General features: G+C 43.0%; 1 protein-coding gene across 6 annotated transcripts in view; it reads right to left on the minus strand.

Moving 5' to 3' along the window:
• Positions 1–21,170, minus strand: part of FBXL20 (F-box and leucine rich repeat protein 20) — a 72,884-nt gene that overhangs the window by 47,640 nt on the left and 4,074 nt on the right. For 3 of the 6 annotated variants that reach the window (XM_048830479.2, XM_048830481.2, XM_048830478.2), the window contains exons 2-3: positions 12,416–12,487; positions 8,900–8,961 (exon numbers count right to left, since the gene is read on the minus strand). In XM_048830479.2, coding sequence (XP_048686436.1) covers positions 8,900–8,961; positions 12,416–12,487 — 134 coding nt within the window. The remainder of the gene's footprint in view (positions 1–8,899; positions 8,962–12,415; positions 12,488–21,170) is intronic. The other 3 variants (XM_048830482.2, XM_048830483.2, XM_048830480.2) reach the window with 1 other exon arrangement.

Here is a 21,170-nt window from a genome sequence, read left to right on the forward strand (position 1 = left end):
GTGCAGCGAGGTAAATCTAGCCATGTATCAATCAGAGGCCAGGCTAACCTCCTTGTTCCAATAAGAGCAATAACTTAGGTGCACCATTTCTTATTGGAACCCTCTGTGAAGTCCTGCCTGAAATACTCCTTGATGTAAAGCCACCCCCTTTGTTGATTTTAGCTCCCTGAAGCCAACCCTGTAAGCCGTGTCCTCAGTCGCCCCTCCCTGCGTCAGAGCAACCGCAAACAATCGTGCATCTGAGTTGAGAGTGCTGTCCAGAGCAGTCACAATGGAGCACTCTGATGGGGCTAAAACATTGTCGCGGGTGGTTTTGGGTACATATTGTCAGGCCCCCGTTCCCTCCCTCCCTCCGTGAAAGCAAGGGCAGACAATCGTTTCGCGCCTTTTTTCCTGAGTTACCTGTGCAGACGCCATACCACGGCAAGCATGGAGCCCACTCAGGTAACCGTCACCCTACGTCTCCTGGGTGCTGACACGGTACGGCTTTGCTACACAGTAGCAGCAACCCATTGCCTTCTGGCAGCAGACTGTACAGTACGACTGGTAGCCGTCCTCGTCATGTCTGAGGTGCAGACATGGGCGCAGGGACTAAATTTGGAGTGACTTGACCAGGTCATTCTCTTTAGTCCTGCAGTCAGTCCTATTGAACTGTCATATGGTGAGCAGACAGGCGATACGGATTGCTAGCAGTCCTATTGTATCATCTTCTGCTGAGCAGCCATGAGATGTGGATGGCATGCAGTCCTTCTGCACCGTCTGCTGCCAGCCAAAAGATGTAAAAGATAGATGGAGTGGATCAAAACAAGAAATAGACCAGATTTGTTTTGTATTCATTTGCCTCCTCCCCTGTCTAGGGGACTCATTCCTCTAGGTCACACTGCAGTCACTCACAGAGAAGGTGCAGCGAGGTAAATCTAGCCATGTATCAATCAGAGGCCAGGCTAACCTCCTTGTTCCAATAAGAACAATAACTTAGGTGCACTATTTCTTATTGGAACCCTCCGTGAAGTCCTGCCTGAAATACTCCTTGATGTAAAGCCACCCCCTTTGTTGATTTTAGCTCCCTGAAGCCAACCCTGTAAGCCGTGTCCTCAGTCGCCCCTCCCTGCATCAGAGCAACGGCAGACAATCGTTCCGCGCCTTTTTTCTGTGCGGACGCCATACCAAGGCAAGCATGGAGGCCGCTCAGCTCACTTTGGCAATTAGGAGCACATTAAACACCACACGCATTATCCAGCAGTATATGCAGCACCAGAACCTGGCAAAGCGATACCGGGCGAGGAGGCGACGTCAGCGCAGTCACGTGAGTGATCAGGACATGGACACAGATTTCTCTGAAAGCATGGGCCCTGCCAATGCATGCATCATGGTGCTAATGGGGCAGGTTCATGCTGTGGAACGCCGATTCTGGGCTCGGGAAACAAGCACAGACTGGTGGGACCGCATAGTGTGGCGGGTCTGGGACGATTCCCAGTGGCTGCGAAACTTTCGCATGCGTAAGGGCACTTTCATAGAACTTTGTGACTTGCTTTCCCCTGCCCTGAGGCACATGAATACCAAGATGAGAGCAGCCCTCACAGTTGAGAAGTGAGTGGCGATAGCCCTGTGGAAGCTTGCAACGCCAGACAGCTACCGGTCAGTTGGGAATCAATTTGGAGTGGGCAAATCTACTGTTGGGGCTGCTGTGATGCAAGTAGCCCACGCAACCAAAGATCTGCTGATATCAAGGGTAGTGACCCTGGGAAATGTGCAGGTCATAGTGGATGGCTTTGCGGCAATGGGATTCCCTAACTGTGGTGGGGCCATAGACGGAACCCATATCCCTATCTTGGCACCGGAGCACCAAGCCGCCGAGTACATAAACCGCAAGGGGTACTTTTCGATAGTGCTGCAAGCTCTGGTGGATCACAAGGGACGTTTCACCAACATCAACGTGGGATGGCCGGGAAAGGTACATGACGCTCACATCTTCATGAACTCTGGTCTGTTTCAAAAGCTGCAGGAAGGGACTTTATTCCCAGACCAGAAAATAACTGTTGGGGATGTTGAAATGCCTATATGTATCCTTAGGGACCCAGCCTACCCCTTAATGCCATGGCTCATGAAGCCGTACACAGGCAGCCTGGACAGTAGTCAGGAGCTGTTCAACTACAGGCTGAGCAAGTGCAGAATGGTGGTAGAATGTGCATTTGGACGTTTAAAGGCGCGCTGGTGCAGTTTACTGACTCGCTTAGACCTCAGCGAAATCAATATTCCCACTGTTCTTACTGCTTGCTGTGTGCTCCACAATATCTGTGAGAGTAAGGGGGAGACGTTTATGGCGGGGTGGGAGGTTGAGGCAAATCGCCTGGCTGCTGGTTACGCGCAGCCAGACACCAGGGCGGTTAGAAGAGCACAGGAGGGCGCGGTACGCATAAGAGAAGCTTTGAAAACCAGTTTCATGACTGGCCAGGCTACAGTGTGAAAGTTCTGTTTGTTTCTCCTTGATGAAACCCCCCGCCCCTTGGTTCACTCTACTTCCCTGTAAGCTAACCACTCTCCCCTCCTCCCTTCAATCACCGCTTGCAGAGGCAATAAAGTAATTGTTGCTTCACATTCATGCATTCTTTATTCATTCATCACACAAATAGGGGGATGACTACCAAGGTAGCCCAGGAGGGGTGGTGGAGGAGGGAAGGAAAATGCCACATAGCACTTTAAGAGTTTACAACTTTAAAATTTATTGAATGCCAGCCTTCTTTTTTTTGGGCAATCCTGTGTGGTGGAGTGGCTGGTTGGCCGGTGGCCCCCCCACCGCGTTCTTGGGCGTCTGGGTGTGGAGGCTATGGAGCTTGGGGAGGAGGGCGGTTGGTTACACAGGGGCTGTAGTGGCAGTCTGTGCTCCAGCTGCCTTTGCTGCAGCTCAACCATACGCTGGAGCATACTGGTTTGGTCCTCCAGCAGCCTCAGCATTGAATCCTGCCTCCTCTCATCACGCTGCCGCCACATTTGAGCTTCAGCCCTGTCTTCAGCCCGCCACTTACTCTCTTCAGCCCGCCACCTCTGCTCCCGGTCATTTTGTGCTTTCCTGCACTCTGACATTATTTGCCTCCACGCATTCGTCTGTGCTCTGTCAGTGTGGGAGGACAGCATGAGCTCGGAGAACATTTAATCACGAGTGCGTTTTTTTTTTTTCTTTCTAAGCTTCACTAGCCTCTGGGAAGGAGAAGATCCTGTGATCATTGAAACACATGCAACTGGTGGAGAAAAAAAGGGACAGCGGTATTTAAAAAGACACATTTTATAAAATAGTGGCTACACTCTTTCAGGGTAAACCTTGCTGTTAACATTACATACACAGCACATGTGCTTTTGTTACAAGGTCGCATTTTGCCTCCCCCCCCGCGTGGCTACCCCCTCAACCTTCCCCCCTCCCTGTGGCTAACAGCGGGGAACATTTCTGTTTAGCCACAGGCAAACAGCCCAGCAGGAATGGGCTCCTCTGAGTGTCCCCTGAAGAAAAGCACTCTATTTCAACCAGGTGACCATGAATTATATCTCACTCTCCTGAGGATAACACAGAGAGATAAAGAACGGATGTTGTTTGAACGCCAGCAAACATACACTGCAATGCTTTGTTGTACAATGATTCCCGAGTACTTGTTACTGGCCTGTAGTGGTAAAGTGTCCTACCATGAAGGACGCAATAAGGCTGCCTTCCCCAGAAACCTTTTGCAAAGGCTTTGGGAGTACATCCAGGAGAGCCGCGAATGCCAGGGCAAAGTAATCCTTTCACATGCTTGCTTTTAAACCACGTATAGTATTTTAAAAAGGTACACTCACCGGAGGTCCCTTCTCCGGCTGCTGGGTCCAGGAGGCAGCCTTGGGTAGGTTCGGGGAGTACTGGCTCCAGGTCCAGGGTGAGAAACAGTTCCTGGCTGTTGGGAAAACCGGTTTCTCCGCTTGCTTGCTGTGAGCTATCTTCTTCGTCCCCAAAACCTGCTTCCGTATTGCCTCCATCTCCATTGAAGGAGTCAAACAACACTGCTGGGGTAGTGGTGGCTGAACCCCCTAAAATGGCATGCAGCTCATCATAGAAGCGGCATGTTTGGGGCTCTGACCCGGAGCGGCCGTTCGCCTCTCTGGTTTTCTGGTAGGCTTGCCTCAGTTCCTTCAGTTTCACGCGGCACTGCTTCGGGTCCCTGTTATGGCCTCTGTCCTTCATGCCCTGGGAGATTTTGACAAAGGTTTTGGCATTTCGAAAACTGGAACGGAGTTCTGATAGCACGGATTCCTCTCCCCATACAGCGATCAGATCCCATACCTCCCGTTCGGTCCATGCTGAAGCTCTTTTGCGATTCTGGGATTCCATCATGGTCACCTCTGCTGATGAGCTCTGCATGGTCACCTGCAGCTTGCCACGCTGGCCAAACAGGAAATGAGATTCAAAAGTTCGCGGTTCTTTTCCTGTCTACCTGGCCAGTGCATCTGAGTTGAGAGTGCTGTCCCGAGCGGTCACAATGGAGCACTCTGGGATAGCTCCCGGAGGCCAATACCATCGAATTGTGTCCACAGTACCCCAAATTCGAGCCGGCAAGGCCGATTTAAGCGCTAATCCACTTGTCAGGGGTGGAGTAAGGAAATCGATTTTAAGAGCCCTTTAAGTCGAAATAAAGGGCTTCATCGTGTGGACGGGTGCAGGTTTACATCGATTTAATGCTGCTAAATTCGACCTAAAGTCCTAGTGTAGACCAGGGCCTAGAAACTCATCTGGTGGCAACAGAGAGAAACAGCTGAAGCAGGTACAGAAATATCATTGGGGGGGAGAAGAGAAGGGAGGAGCAGAGACCCAGCCTGAGTACCTCAACCCTAATGCTCCCTGGACTCAGATCTGTGAAGAGACTTCTGGTGCAGCAGGGTACATGCCATTCCACCCCTCACTCCAGCCATAGAAACGTGGCAGCAAATACTGCTGGGAGTAGCCAGCCAGAGACTCAGATGGGCAGAAGCAGAGATAAGTGGCTGAAGCAGGGACATGCAGACTCTGAGATCAAGGCGGGTGGGGGAGGGGGAGAAGAGAGGTGGTGTACTATTTAAAATAGCTTTTGTTGTGGACATTCTTCCCTTTTTGCTGATTGACTGTTCACTCCAGTCTTCCCTGCCCCTTCCCTTACAGTTTCTTTACTCCAGCCTCACATCCAGTCTTCCATGTACCCCGGATTTCCTACCCTCCTTTAATGTGACCTCTACCTTCCTTGTCTCTTGAAATAATCCTCTCCCAACAAAGCTCCACCCTGCAAAATTAAAAAAAAAACAAAATCATGGCACTAACATGACTTTTGTGAAACTTCATAGTGTTCACCTGCTTATATGTTACATCACTCCCCCGAACACTTTGTCTGTCTTGTCTATTTAGATTGTAAACTCTTCAGGACAGTGCTCTTATTCTATATTTGCACACTGAGATCCCTAGGCATTACCATAACACAAAAATATTTGGGGCAAATCCTGGAATTTGAATGGAGATTTTGACAGCAAGATCATACAGACTGATAATTATGCTGTACAACGGGCTTCTCATTAGAGGGATACACTCACAGAACGCAAGAGTCAAGTCACTATTTCCAACAATATTGTGGGCCATGTAGCCACAGCAGAACTGCTTAGTCACTGGTTTAAAATCTCCTGCTCAGGATTCAAAAGAGAAACATTTAGCAGATTTGCTCTCATATAAGTTCACATCAAGCATAGCTTTTTGGATTCAGCAGGGGGATGGAAATCACAGACTCTAAACCCATAAGAGACCATTGTGATTATCTAGTCTGACCTCCTATATAACAGGCCCCAGAACATCCTCAAAATAGTTCTTAGAGCATGTCTTTCAGAAAAAGATCCAATCTTGATTTAAAAATTGACCTTGGTAAATTGTTTTAATAGTTAATTACTCACTGTCAAAAATTGCGCCTTATTTCCAGCCTGGAACACTTAAATTACTATTAATCTGTGCCTCCATTTCCTTATCTGTAGAAAGGGCAATGAATCCATTCCTATGTATTCACAAAAGTGTTTAGATAAAGACCATTTGAAGATGTAAAGTGCTGTAGGTCTTCACCAAAAACCTCAGCAGCTAGGCAGGATGAGAGAATGATAATAAATTCACACAGATTTCTACATTGTGTGGGTGATAAGGTCTATTGTCTGCCCATTTTGCACCCTCCCACAACTGAATGGGCGCAAGTACAGTTTTTCACTTCACAACCACATACATGATACATCAATACCATCCTCAGAATGGCCAAACTGGGGAACAAGAAATTATCCAGCAGCATTGCTGACACACACAAGTCTTTGTCTTGTAGACACTGACATTCATTTACAGGAGATCCCCTTAGACAAATGCATCCAAGTCTCTTTCAAAGGCTGCACTGTCAATCTGCACTAATTAATTTTCACAGAATGCAAATGATGGATTCCAGCATGCCAAACCCTTACTTATGAACTTTAACTTTTATAAACTCATGCTCCTTATTCCTTTTAAAAACAAAGTTTAGCATAATCCTGAACACAAAACACAATTCATCAGCATGTACCAAGAAAAAGTGACATCAAGGGATGAACTACTAGTACCATTCCCATACTAAAAACGCATCCAGCCCTAGGATCTTTGTCTGCACTATTGCTTCCATTGACTAACACAAGTGGAAATTTTTTGAGAGAGCAAAATACCTTAGTAGACATGACCACAGAGAGAAAAAGCTCTTCCTCCTAACATCTTGCAACAACTTCCCTAGATTCTGAAAGGGCCTATTGACCCCTCTGAGACCTTTCCATTCTGACTACAGTGCCATAAATCTCATCCAAGCTCTGATCATCTATTCCCTTCTGGCCTTGATGCCTGCAACCTTCCCCCCCCCCCGCCTCAAGTCCATTCAAATGCTGCTACTAACATCTTTCTAGCTTGTCACCAACTGTGTCGTCCCTTCTAACTTCCTCCACTGGAACGTTTTCTTCCAGTGCATCAGACACAAAATTCTTGCCTTATCAAAACCCTTTGCAATCTGGACCCAAACCTACCTATACATCCGGTTATCTTATTGTGAGGGTAGACTCCTGCCTCCGCTATACCAGTGGTGCCACTCGATCACCCATTCTTCCACACTCACTCCCGTGCCGCACTTACACGTGGTAATTGGCTCAGAACTGTACACACAGCTAGTCTGTGCTAAGACATCCTATATTTGTTACCCCAGCCTCCTCATCCTCCAGCTTATCTCATCCACCTATTGTGGCTTGTCTTTTAGACCATAAGTTCTTTGGGACAGGGACTGTCATTTGCTAAGTGCCTACACTGCAAAGTCAAAACCAACTATCCACAACAGCAAGGAGAATATATGGTGTCAGTTGTGAACTAAACATTTTATAGAATAATCAGTTATTTCAGTTCAAGATTTACTTCCGTATTAGGAAGGTTTGAGATGCCTGTGGAGACGGTTCTGGAAAAAGTGATTCTCAATACACTTGATGAAAACTCAAACAACCAGAGCAAGATTCAAGGTAGCAGAGTTGGTGCTTTGAGTGGTGGGAACACCCCAATCTGTGGCCAGTAAACAACCAGACATTACCCTTCAAGGAAGATTAGTGAATTACATGTTCAGGTGCTACAGTGACAAGTAAATTTTTCCAGAGCAACTATGTGACTTCAAAGCCCAAGTCCCAATGATTTTCATTAAAATCACATAGGTGTTTTTGAAAGCTTTTCCCAACATCTGTGGCTCTAACTAATGGGGTATTGTGAGAAGTAACAAACATTACAGAATATCAGATAATCGTTATTCATTTTATTTTAAATGGACTAGTGCTTTTTTCAGAGGCTAGGGCTCACCTCCAAAGACTTTACTACCATTAAATCTTGAACATCACTGAGCAATACTCACACGCATTTCAAGAAGTTTGCTCATTTTAATAATTCAGATCCTCAGCACAGACTGCCAGCTACTATTCTGTACAAGCTATGCTCTAGTCTGAGCAAAACAAGAGATGAAAAAAGGGAGAATTTTGTTTCCAGATTTGAAAAATAGCTGCCCAAACTTATGTTGCTCCAAACTTTCACTTCAGTAGCAAACATGAAGGTAATACTCACAGCATAAGAAATAGATTGAGATACTAACACAAGCTAGATTCCACAATACCATGACAGGAGTTCCATCCCGTGAGATGCTGAGCACTCAGCTACTATTTACAGCAGCTGCGACTAAATGTGCTCAAGTGGGAACTTGGCCATCGTCCAACAGTTTCTCACATTTTAAGTCTTTGGGAGAAAGGGGTTGTGTGGGTTTTTTTTCAGATGAAACATTTCACATTAAAATAGGACACTCTCTGCCTATATTCTTTTTGTTAGACTTCAGAGTAACAGCCGTGTTAGTCTGTATTCGCAAAAAGAAAAGGAGTACTTGTGGCACCTTAGAGACTAACCAATTTATTTGAGCATAAGCTTTCGTGAGCTACAGCTCACTTGCATCCGATGAAGTGAGCTGTAGCTCATGAAAGCTTATGCTCAAATAAACTGGTTAGTCTCTAAGGTGCCACAAGTACTCCTTCTCTATTTTAGACTGTATAGGTATTAGCCTATACCTAGCATTTATTTTTATTAAAGGCCTTTTAGACCTATAACTTTTTTATCTATGAAAACAGTTGACCAGCAAATTCATTTAACACTTCACAAAGACATAAAAAAGCAACAAAATATTTAGCATAAACTGTGGCTAATGCAGGCCTTTGATCAGCATAGTGTTTGTTTATGGCTTTATAATTGAAGCAATCCAAGCTCATAACTTGTGAATGAACCAGCTAAATTAGCTATTGCTTGTAAACAGATACATAGAAATTCTCCAGTTTCACAAATTGGAAGGCAACTTACCGAAGCAGCAGTTCTTTCGGAAGTTTTTTGTTGATCACAGCTTCGTCATTGTTTGAGAACATCTGCAAACAAAAACAGTTTAAACCATTTAGCCACCCTGTATTTTCATTATAAATCATTACTTCTAGGAGCAAAACTGCTGGTTAACAAGACAATTTCAACTGCATCGACAGGGCCAACTTTGTGCTTAAATTCTCAAGTTCTCAGACTGGGCACCAGTGTGCGACTGGCATTTGATGCCTGATGTAGTTTTGCTCAATTGGGCCAAAAATGCTTCATGGCTTGATAGAGAGGGATTAATTATAAACAGTTCTGGGAGAACAGGGGCTGTTGGGTGTTACAGGCCGAAACCTACTGTATGAAGGAGCATCTGATCGCGTATGGTGCTAACAAGGGACTTTCAATCCCTGTCAGTGCTGTGAACATGCATCAAAGCACAGGCCTTTTCACGGAAAGAGAAAAATGGCACATTACACCAAACAACCTTGTGCCACTAGTGCCAGCGGGCAGGGAACAAGAAGAATTGGAAAGAAAGGCAACAATGGGGCACTCAGGGAGCCACAATGTACAGGCAATGGTGACTCAGGAAGGGTGTGTGCTGGCTCCTGTTTCTTTGACAAAAAGTGAAGAAAAGAGCAAGGAGAGCAGATGAGGAGGAGGTACTGATTGCAACTCAGGATCCTAACTAGAAGGGTACCACCACTGCCTGTACAATTGTAGTGAAAGGATAAAGGAACAGCTTTTGTGAGCTTTGAAGAAAATCACCAGCAGTGCCTGCTCCTCCACAGGATCGTGACCACAAAGCATGACCTGAAGAGTAGCATGATCTGCATAGCTCTGCAATGGGAAGAGAGGATTCAGGGAGAATACTACATTCCTCTCCACTGGCAAGTAAGCAAGAGGTTTTTTTTATCTCTCTCTCATACAGAGACACACACACATTCTCACCCGCCGCCCCACACCCCTAAAGATTATTCAACGACATAGCAGTCCACTAATTTACAAAGGGCTTGTTGATCAGCTAATCAATTTTAAAACCACCTCACTAGCTGTATCAAAAACAGACTAGCCAAGCCCCAGTTTTCTAGTTACCAACAAGTCTTATAAGGAAGGCAGAATCTCATGTGCTTCCATGGATGATCTGCATGTATTTAAAGGCTTAGTACTTCCTCCCATTGAAATATGCACTTAAACCTGGGGGAGGGGCAATTAGAGAATACTTATGAATACCTAGATCACTGATGTGTGCAGCCTTGTTGCTCTGTATTCTTGGGTCAAGCATTCAAGTTTCCCATACCTATCATACAGTAGTGCTGAAGCACATTTCCAACTGACAGTGAAAGTGTTATATCAAACCTGGCAAACAAACAAGTCTAAAAATAACGAGTTTCATTCATTAACAAGGTTTCTAACCTTTCTCCTAAAACACACGCAAGAACTGTTGTGTATGGATAAGTTATACCCCACAAATGCAAAGCCTAACAAGACTGATGAGCAGTGAAGTTACATTCTGAAAAGGTTGATTCTTATCAGCTGATTAAGTGGGCTTCACTAAACCAGTCTGGCTGTATAGATGCAAAGCAAATAAACCCAGCATTAACACACCACCAGGTAGGTCACTCTTCTGTTGACAGAGGATCAGATTAAAAGAGTTAAAAAAGGACAGCAGAAATCTCCCATGTCTTAAATAGACTACATCTATTTTCCTGAAATACAAAAGGCAAAGTAAGGAAAGACATCTGAATGTTGAAAGTCCTACAGTAGACCAGAAAAACTCCAAACTGTCCTTACACATATCATACTTTAACACAATAAACCACCATGCTGCATATATGAAGGCTCCTAGGTAGGTATCACCTGCAGACAGAGGTAATGAAGCAGGTGGACTGTAAACAAAAGTCCACAGAATATGGGTTTCTTTTCATATATAAAAAGAAACACACGTACCGTCATCCCAAGCAGATATCAGAACTGCTCTTTAGAAATAAGGGTAAAATTTTCAATAGCAGTTAGTGATTTATAAACCCAAGTTCTATTTTCCAACCATTTATATTACCTGATGCTTTGCAGGTAATGACAGTGCAAATCACAAGTTTGTCGTGCTGGACTTGGGGCTGACTATGACCAGAGTACCAAAGCAGCATTGTCAACATTCTGGGAGCTGTGAGTTGCCTACAACAAAACCTACTTGCTCAGTAAGGAAAGGGGATTCTGGATTAAGTCCTATTGGCAGAGTAATACAGAGGTGTACCTGACCTCTCTCCCCATAACAGTCTGTGCAAGTATAGTATGTTTGAACCAACATTCCACACTCTGTGGGGAGTGGAGAGAGACAAGCCAGATAATGGTAGGATAGAGGTTAGAAAGGTTCATGTTAGAAGAGATTATCCAAGGCACATAAAGTCCTGAAATAGAGACGACACCTAGAAGTTTACAACTTAACTTCTCCTTCATTCCCACCCCGCAAACCCATCTAAACTTGGCTATTAAGTTACAACTGTTTCTTTTGGATTCTGACCACCACAGTGACCCATGCATTACATTAATTACCTCCCATCCCTAGCTGAGGCTATACTTCAAGGCTACTTGGAAACCAGTTACTATAGAATGCAGCTGCCTGCTTTGAGTTTTCCACAGGCAGCGTATGACACCTGACCACTTGCTTCAGTCCATTCCAAGTGCAATTCAAGGTGTTGACCTAAATCTACAAAGCCCTTCCCATTGTTTAGTTTCTGACTACTATAGAAACTGTCCTTCACCTTGTGCAATACTGAGGAAGTTGCAAATTGTTGATGGTAACACCTTGTAGATTTAAGGTGAGGGGATTAGAGGCAGGACATTCTCAGCGAAGGGCCCTCATTCTGCTTGGAAAGAATACCGAGTTTGGTGACACTCAGGCTACAGTGAAAGTCCCACCTATTTTCACAAGCCTTGTCGGAAAGCATGGTACTCAAGTGATGGGGGGATAGACTGACTAGGATTGCTAATGTGGCCAGTTGGATCTCTGATTTTTACATGCACTTCAAGTTCTAGAAATGCATTGTAAAAATCAAAATAAGATTATACAGACAAGAATTATTTATACAGCATTATTTCCTCCCTATGCACTAAGCAGGTATGCATGAGGGGGGGAACAAGCTTGGTAAGAACTAACGTTTAATTATTTGGCAGTGTATCAATAATAAATCAAACAGAAGAACTGACACAAATTCCTCAGAGAAAGAGGTCCTTACCTATTCTCTCCATGTACAATTGAAATGGAAAGGGAGAAAAAGAGTAAAGACAGAAACCATTTGATGTACAGTGTAAATCTGCAGTCTTCCATGTTTACCAATCTGCTTTCCAAATAAGGATTGTGCTTACCTGCACAACTTTTGAAAAGGGTGACTAGTTTTACTGTGGTGTGGGGGCTCATGGGCAAGTCAGCACCAAGAATACACCTAACTTCTGAAATGTTAGAAGTTAACCAGGACTTCAAATCTTTTGACTTTATTTCCAGAAATAATTTTTATTGACCTTGATTTTGCTTTTCTTAACATCCCTCCAACACCAGATGTTTTTCTGTTGAATGGGTTTTCTTGCCAGAAACTATAAGAAAACAAATGCATTTATTGTGTGTTAATTTTGCTGCCCATATAAAAATGTAAAATCTAACCCAAACCTCTGCCCCCACAAAGAATGAAATCCACCCCTTATGTAAAGCCCAGGATGATTGTGCAAGGAACTGCACAAGAACAAAGGGGTAGAAGGGGAGTATAGAATTTACACACACACACCTCCAACATGAAGACAAGCCACGGCACAGTAACGCAGCCCCTTCCCAGCCACTGTTCCAGTTTATCTGTTGAAACCATTCCCGCCCCCTCCAGTTGCCTCTCTACCACCACGAAAATATCCCCTTTCAGAGGCAGTATATAGCCCTCCTGATGTGCACAAGACCCTCTAGAGTATCTCCGTTCCCATACCTCCCCACTGGATAGCTACAGCAGTGCTTCAGTGGTTTTGGGCTATGCAGAGGTCTTCCACACTTGGATGACTATAACTCAAAGAACACAGCTTCACTGCAGTCAGTGTTTAATACCACAAACTAGGGTGCAGAAATATCTCAAGGCAGGAGGTAACACACCACAATGGAAATGGAGTGGAATTCAAAACGGGGAGTAGCACATTGTACAGACTGCCATAACCTGCTACATGGCTAGGGAAAATTTGTGGTATTTTGACAAGTAAAATAACCAGAAAAAGGGAGGTTTCAGAGTAACAGCCGTGTTAGTCTGTATTCGCAAAAAGAAAAGGAGTACTTGTGGCACCTTAGAGACTAACCAATTTATTTGAGCATGAGCTTTCGTGAGCTACAGCTCACTTCATCGGATGCATACCGTGGAAACTGCAGCAGACTTTATATATACACAGAGAATATGAAACAATACCTCCTCCCACCCCACTGTCCTGCTGGTAATAGCTTATCTAAAGTGATCATCAGGTGGGCCATTTCCAGCACAAATCCAGGTTTTCTCACCCTCCACCCCCCCACACAAGAGACAAGAGTAAGACTGTCCTGTTTAAATACTGCTAATCTCCTACAGGCCTTTGAAGGCAATGTCTGCTTATATTTTGAAATGACTCCTTTGTTACCATGGCCAAGAGGTGGACAACATGCCAACGTCACAATACCTAAAGGAGTTGGTCGTTAGTAGGTTAGGATGGCTTGTGTTTCCCATAAATATATTCCAGCTCATGTGCCAAAGCTGGAAAATTGGCAGAACCTGTGGAATTTTCCAGGGCATATGTCAGCTAGAAGTTTTACATTTCACACACAGGCATTTCACTGCTCTGGAAATATTTCCCGAGCTATTGTGCCTATGCAGTTCTGCAGTATTTCTACATGGAAATACGTCCCCTATTAGAAGGGACAGGAAGGAAAAGGGAGAACACACAGGATTCATTTAATTGCAACTATGTGTTAGGCAGTATGACTTTGCAACTCTGAAGAAATTATAAAACTGTTGGATTTTATCCTAAAATCAACTCTTAACAATGTATTAATTGGGCTACAAGCTACATTTATTGCCGAAGAAGAAAAATTCTAACCCTATTAGACTCGTGGCTAGAATTATCTTTTTTTCCCAGCGTTCTGATGAGCGTGTGCGTACAAATACAGGGAATGCATTTTGTTAAGAACTTTGTTAGACTAATGCCATAGGTGACAGCTATAAGGAAAGGATCTTTCAGGCTCAGTCACCTGACATAACTTGCTGGATGCCCTTTAATTTATGCAAAGTCTTCCATGTGCTAATGACAAAGAATCCCAAACAGAACGATTTTGCATTGGTTACTAGACCGATGCCTCTACAGAGATTTCTGTCATTAAGTACCCATTTAAGAACACTATAGTACTTCTCTCCAGAATGTAAAACTACCACAGTGATCCAAACCGAACAGAAATCTAACTGAATGGACTCTGTGTGCCCATGGGCAAAAGTATCTGAAAGACTCAAATAAGTACAAATCTTATAGCCTAGGAAAGTATACAGCCTGAAAGGGCGGGGGGTAGGGGGGAGGAGACTGTCTAGTTTGTTTTGTCACTTTTTCCTTTGTCCTCTAGCGCATACTATGCTATGACCATCCCCTCTAGTTCTTCAGGATACTAGTTACTGCAAACTGACAATATATTTTGTCTGACACTATTGTAACTTTTAAGAAGTCATACGAGTGTAAGGAAATTCATCTACAGTTAATCACCTTTACGCTAGTACTACATCATCATACTATTGCAGCAGTTGTTTCAGAGCTTTTCCAACAGCGCTTACACGATCAGAGCCTCAAAAAGTGTGGGTGCAATGAGACTGTGGGTTCTACAACTTCAGTCTGACAGACTAAAGCGTGGGTGAGCATATTTAGTTTGGTGCCAGGCTGTGCCTCCCACCAAGCCTTAGTGAAGCATATAATATTTTGCCTATAAATGAGATTTCCATTTGCTGAATATACTGGAAAGTTTGCTTTTAAAATACGAAGTGTACAACTGGAGAAAACACAAACATCTCTATTCATCTCTCAGGGACCCACATACTGATTTACGCATGTTGCACTAGGGAGTAGAAAACTTTCTTTAGTGAGAAGGGTGCTTAGAATTTAGTTAATGCTGAATTTAAGAAAACAGTTAAGCTTCTAGTCCTCACAGTTCCAAATAAAACTTTATGAATATAAACCAGTGCAGTGTTGTCTTCCTGAAAACAGCCTAAAACATGGAATATGAACTACCTAGGACCCCAATTCTAACCAGGCTGTGTGCTGCGAAGGTCTTCCAGGGCTGGTGAAATCTTAAGAAATTTCTGTAAATGTCACCTCTGGCAGAGTGGAGGAATGTGTGTACGTACAGGAGGAAGTTGAACCTAAGAAGAAAAACTAAACATCTGTGTTTTTCAAGTTCTCTTTTCAATTAGATTTACTCTTACTTTTACTAAAACATCTTAAAAATGAGTCGTCATTTTAAGACACACTGTTTACAAAAACTGTTTGGGAACATTAATCTATAGAACAAACTCCACATAAATTTTATTACTTTACTTTATCACCTTAAAAACTTAAAGCAATTTTCTGAGTATTGGCTTCACCTTCTAGTCTCTGACACACCACTATTGCAACATACTCAAATCTTCCCTTTAAAAATAAAGTCTGCCCCTTCCTTCTTCCAAAAAACAGATAGTTCATGCACAGTAAACCCTGGACAGCACAGCAATCAGATTCTCTTCTCTCCTACATGCAAGACAATGACAGCAGCATCTAAACTGCCAAATTCAGGATGTTATCAGATGGAGGAACTGAGATCATGTGTGTTGTCTCTGCTTTATCAACAAGTGCAATTTATATCCAAGCAATTTCCAGGTTAAATTCACATTCCCTCTCATTGGAAGGATGGCTAAGATGTATATTTGCATGCTAACATTTTATTCATTGTTCATTTCCATCTAACAAACGGTTTACTTTTGCGGGTACATCACCTGAGAGGTGTGACATCCTCTATGCTCTCTTTTAAAGAGACATAACAAATACCACCACATACAAGGAAGAAAGGTGAGGCGGTATCCCTAGCATGTACCAACCTCAAGGGGTGGAAATGCCTTTTGACAGACATCAGTTAATGGCTACATGCTTAGTGGTCAAGAACCATATTTTACCTCAATTAAGATGGGCATTAAAATACTAGTTACAATGGTAGCTCTTCATGGGGTTTAAACATCAAGTAGTCAGAAGTATAAGACAGCTGATTGTGCGTATTAGCAAGGTCAGGAGTGTTTACTATGTTGCTGACAAAGTCAGCTGGTTCTCAGCTGAGATTGCATCTGACTTTAGCATCAGTGAGGGGCTGTTCTTTTTAAATCAAATCACACAGGACTTTAAGAGAAACAGTGCCAAACCCAATAATCTAACACAAAGTGTTAGCCTAGATGTGGACCTTGAACCTGAACACTGTTCTTCTAAAGCATGAAATTCAAAGCACCACAGAAAAAAGGATGCAGTTTATCTGGAGCTTTCCAAGCTAATAGCTGATAGACAAGTTCCTCCTCTAGCCTATGTTGTCACATTGGGACCTATGGTTGTTCATCCAACTGAGAGACAATACGGTGGATGCCTGCCAAATCCTAGTCCTCTTACAGTCGCTCCAGTGCGTATGCATGCGTGTGAGAGAGAAACTAAAACAGCCCAACAGAAACTAGACTGAAATGCAATGCTATTCCTATTGCAAATATTCAAGTGTTCAGCCAAGTGTGGGCTGGCATCTACAGAGAAATAGGGAGTCGGCGAGAATGAGAAAGGAGATTTTAGTTTTCAGGATTTAACAATAAGTACAAAGCTGTGGGAGAATGGAAGAGTAAAAGCAGCAGCCACACAGATGGCCTGACATGATAAGATGACTTCAGATATTTCCGTAAATATGTAGAGTTGTCCATTTTTGGCACTAGTTTTCCAGTTACTATAAAACATGTCTAGACAGCTAAAATGTAAGATCGCGTGATTTATTAACAAGTCAGAAGATCTATGAAACACTGGTATAAATTCTCAGTTCAATATAATTTAAAAATATTGTAGCTCACTTAAATTCATTTTCTGATAATGCAGTTAAATAGGACACCAGTATTCTTTTAAAGCCATGTGACCAACTAGAAGTAAAAACCCACCTTTTTCATAGATTATTTTGACACTTTTGTATGTGAGGTTTAAAAAAAAAAAATCTCGCAAGTCATTAATCTAGAATGAACTAAAATCTGGAAGTATTGAAACTATAGTTGATAAGTATTTGTAGGTGCCAATTCACATCCCCACCTGAAATACTCTAGTCTCTGTTTGAACATTATAGGCTAACAACAGAATCTTCAAATATAGATAAATAGACTGTTTACAAGAACTATGGTCTGGTAGGTCAAATGTGAATGATGTTTTTTTCCAGGCTATAAAAATATAGGAATGTTGTGATTTTTTTCACTTACGAGCAGCTCCTTGGCTTTACAACAGCTGGCTCATGTCCAAAATCTAGCATTAAATGGGATCAATGAATTCAAGAACATTACCTTTAACTCTTAGGGCCCTTATGGAATAAATGAAGAAGTCTCCTACAGGTTGTGAGAGAGTGAATGAAATATAGCTCACATGGAATACAACCAAGTCCAAAAGGGGAAGAATAGTTTAGAATGCCTAATGGCAGTATTTTTTCCCCCCAGCAAAATATAAGTTGAGACTTTTTGCTAACACTCTCTCAAAGTGCACCCACACCTCCTGTCTGGCTTTGGTTAGGGAATATACCACAAGTTTCCTGTAAAATAAACTCAACATTATTGTTCATGCAGTGACATATATACAGCAACCAATTTAGCAATATCTTTATTCAGAAGTTCTTTCTTCACAGCACACACTGTAACTGGCATTTCTATTTAACAAGCATATGAGCAAAACTGTGCTGTCCTGTTTGAGGTGCTGAAAAAGTAATTCTGGGAAGGGAAGCCATACAATTATAAGTGATATTTAAATGTAAGGCTTTTCGGGACTCTGAGCATTACACTGTTGTGAATGCTAATTTATAAATACAAGCAGTTCAAATGGGGTCAGCTTTTCTTGTAAATTTTCCAGTTACCCAGGGACTTCTTTTTTCTACCCAGTTTAATCTGTATAAAATCTCCTAGGGAAAAGATTGTCTATTGAATAAAGCTCTATCATTAGTAGTCTCACTGCTTTGGCATCCTCTCTAAGCATGTGTGTCAGCAGGACCAGGGAATAGGTATCTACTGACTGTCGATTACATAGACAGCTGCCCTCATTCCATGCTCCCCATGTTCACAGGCTCTTTAGATGCAGGGTACGTCCACAATGCAGCTGAGCAGTGCAATTCACAGCATGGTTAGACAGATTTATGCTAGCTCTGCTTGAGCTAGCATGCAAAAAAAAAAATAGCAGTGTGGACGCTGCGGCATGGGGAGCAGCTTGGGCTAGGCACCCAGGCGGCTAGCCCTAGCTGCCATCCATGCTGCAACATCCCCACTGCTATTTTTAGTGCACTAGCTTGAGCAGCTGGGAATTGCACCTCCCAGCTGCTGTGTAGCCATAAAATGCCAAACCCAAAGTTGTGACTAAGTGGTATGAAACAGAACCTAGCCCTTGAGGCTTCTCCTAAGCTTATTATTCCTAGAAATAGTTTAATATGCAATTTACTCCACATGCAAGTGACAGCTGATGAGGAAAAGTGATTTGACAGTCCATTACGAAAGACTGAGTTCCTTATGAAGATCACTTTTAATCACCAGTATCAGAGAAAGATGTTTCATCCCTTCCTGTATAGCCACCCTGTAATCACTGATTACTGAGTAAATTGCAAAAAGGCTTCTTGGCCAGATTTATAAGGGCTTCTCTACACTTCAGATTATGTTGGTATAATTTATGTTGCTCAGGGGTGGAATAGGCTACCCCCAAGAGTGACATAAGTTACTCCAACCTAAGCGCTGGTGTGGTGGTTTTATGACAACGACAGAAAAGCTCTCTCCTGTCAGCAGAGAGCATCTTCACCAGATGCGCTGCAGCTGCACCACTGTAGCATTTCTAGTGTAGACTAACCCTAAGAGTTAACAACAGTGCTAAAAGCATTTGACTCCTCTGTGTAACAACAGAAAATCAAGCCCCTGAAAGGGGATTAACCCCATTGTAAAGAATTAGATGGCTTACTGCACATCTTGCTTCAACTTACGTGGGTGGGGGGGTGTGCTGGTGCTGCTAGGGTTAAGAGTTTTTACACACAGACTGAAATAGCCATAAAGATAGTATTCACAGCAGATTTCCTTTTTATTCTCTCCCTTACAGTTGATCAGACTGACTTCACAGGGACATGGCTTTCTCCATGAAGTATGCTATGGGTCATCCACTACCACAGTGTTTGAGCTAAGATATATATTCCTTTCACCATTTGTTTTTTAAAACAATTACAAGAAAATTGTGGTTTTCCATTAAAAATTTTATAGTCAGATATTAAAACATATCTAAGAGAAATGGTCCAGCATTATCGGGGCCAAATTTCACTTGTCAAAGTTATTTGACTTTGGTAGGTCTACAAATTGTAAATACTACATTATACATACAATTCAAACAATGATCCCCTTTGAGAAAGACAAAACCATACACAATCTGTTTCTGTAAGGCCTAGTATTTTATACTCTGCTAACAGAGAACCAGTAGAGGGATCACAAATTCTCGAAAACCCCATTACCTGAGATATGCTGATGTTGCTATTACTTCCTAGCAAATGCACCAGTACAAGTCGTCAAGCTATACGGTCCCCATAATTAACATGGGGTGCTGGGAAGGGGACAGGGCAAGTTTGCCAAACGTAAGAGAATCAGCTATTTGAAAGTGTACTTCCAATTGAAAGATCAACAGGTTAAGGTAAAACATGCACGGGTGATCCATCCACACGCAGATTTATGACCCAGTATATTACTACATACTTTTAAGTACACCATACCATATTCATAGGGCAAAAACACACATCAAGATCACTTACATAATGGGGCTAAATTAGTTTGAACAAATTAAGTAGCAAGGTAATCCAGCAGGGGAAAGGAAAACAAATTACCTGATATGTCTTAGGCCTCAAGTGAATATGCACAGTCTGAAACAAAATGAGCCTAGCATACAAGGGATGCCTGTTTCAGTAATAAGCAAGAAAAGTGACCATTTACGTACGTGTCAAAGGGCCTAGCCATGAGAAGTAATATGCAATCAACAGGGAGATATCATTGCTGAATCTAAAGAGATGTTCGGTCAATGATCATGTAACACGTGACACTTGCAGTACATGCCTGTGCTTCTCTTTACCTTTATCCAGTCAAAGCCTTTAATTTCAAGCATATGGTTCCTTTCTCCCCATTTCCCCCTACCCCCCAAAAAAAAATTAAAATAAAAAGTGCTCTAACTTTTCCAGAGTAGAAAATCTATTCTGGAATAATAAGAACACCATCAACTATTTTAAAAAAAATCATGAAACATCTGTGCTGCAATGCGCAACAATTCTGCGAAACCGCGCACACAGTCCTATGTGCTACTGCTCCCCAAAAAGGTCATTAGCTAGTGTCTGCACTTTAGCTGTCAGCAGTCTGCTAGTACCTTTCTTTGGTAGCAAAAGGTGTTTGAGACATCTGAGCATGGACTCTGGGGCCAGAGGGCTGAGGTCAATCAAGCCTTTTTTCTTGGTACAACTCTCAGCTCCCCACCACCTTTAAAGCCATTATATACTCTGTATCTGGAAGGACGAGCAATAGTCTACCACATTGCAGGAGGGAGATATGAAGCATTTCATGTCGCCACTGTCCCCTCTATAACAGCAACATAATGACAAAGCTGACAGAACGCAAGTTTTTAACCTATGGCAAACTCAAACCTGAGGCAATTTCAGTTAATCTCTCGAGCAAGATTCAAACATATTTTGGGTGTGCGGAAACTTTACTAAAAATCCTGTGTTTACATGCAAAATATGCAAGATTCTCAGGCTCTTGGCAAGTTGCCTATATGGCATCCAGAGTTGCAAAACATGGGCAATACTGCACAAGGGAGATGAACAGGGGGTGATTCATGTTACCATCTCTTGCCCCATTTCCTCCAACACAATGCTAAGTCTTCCTGTTTAATCCTTCCTAGTCCTCCCACAGCTCAACTAAACTGACTTTTGCTTCTGAATCTGGTTAAATTCCACTCAGCCCTTTGGTAGAGTATGCAGTGTGGTCACTGTACC

The sequence above is a fragment of the Caretta caretta genome, chromosome 27 (genome assembly GCF_965140235.1).
Source record: "Caretta caretta isolate rCarCar2 chromosome 27, rCarCar1.hap1, whole genome shotgun sequence".
NCBI classification, from domain to species: Eukaryota; Metazoa; Chordata; order Testudines; family Cheloniidae; genus Caretta; species Caretta caretta.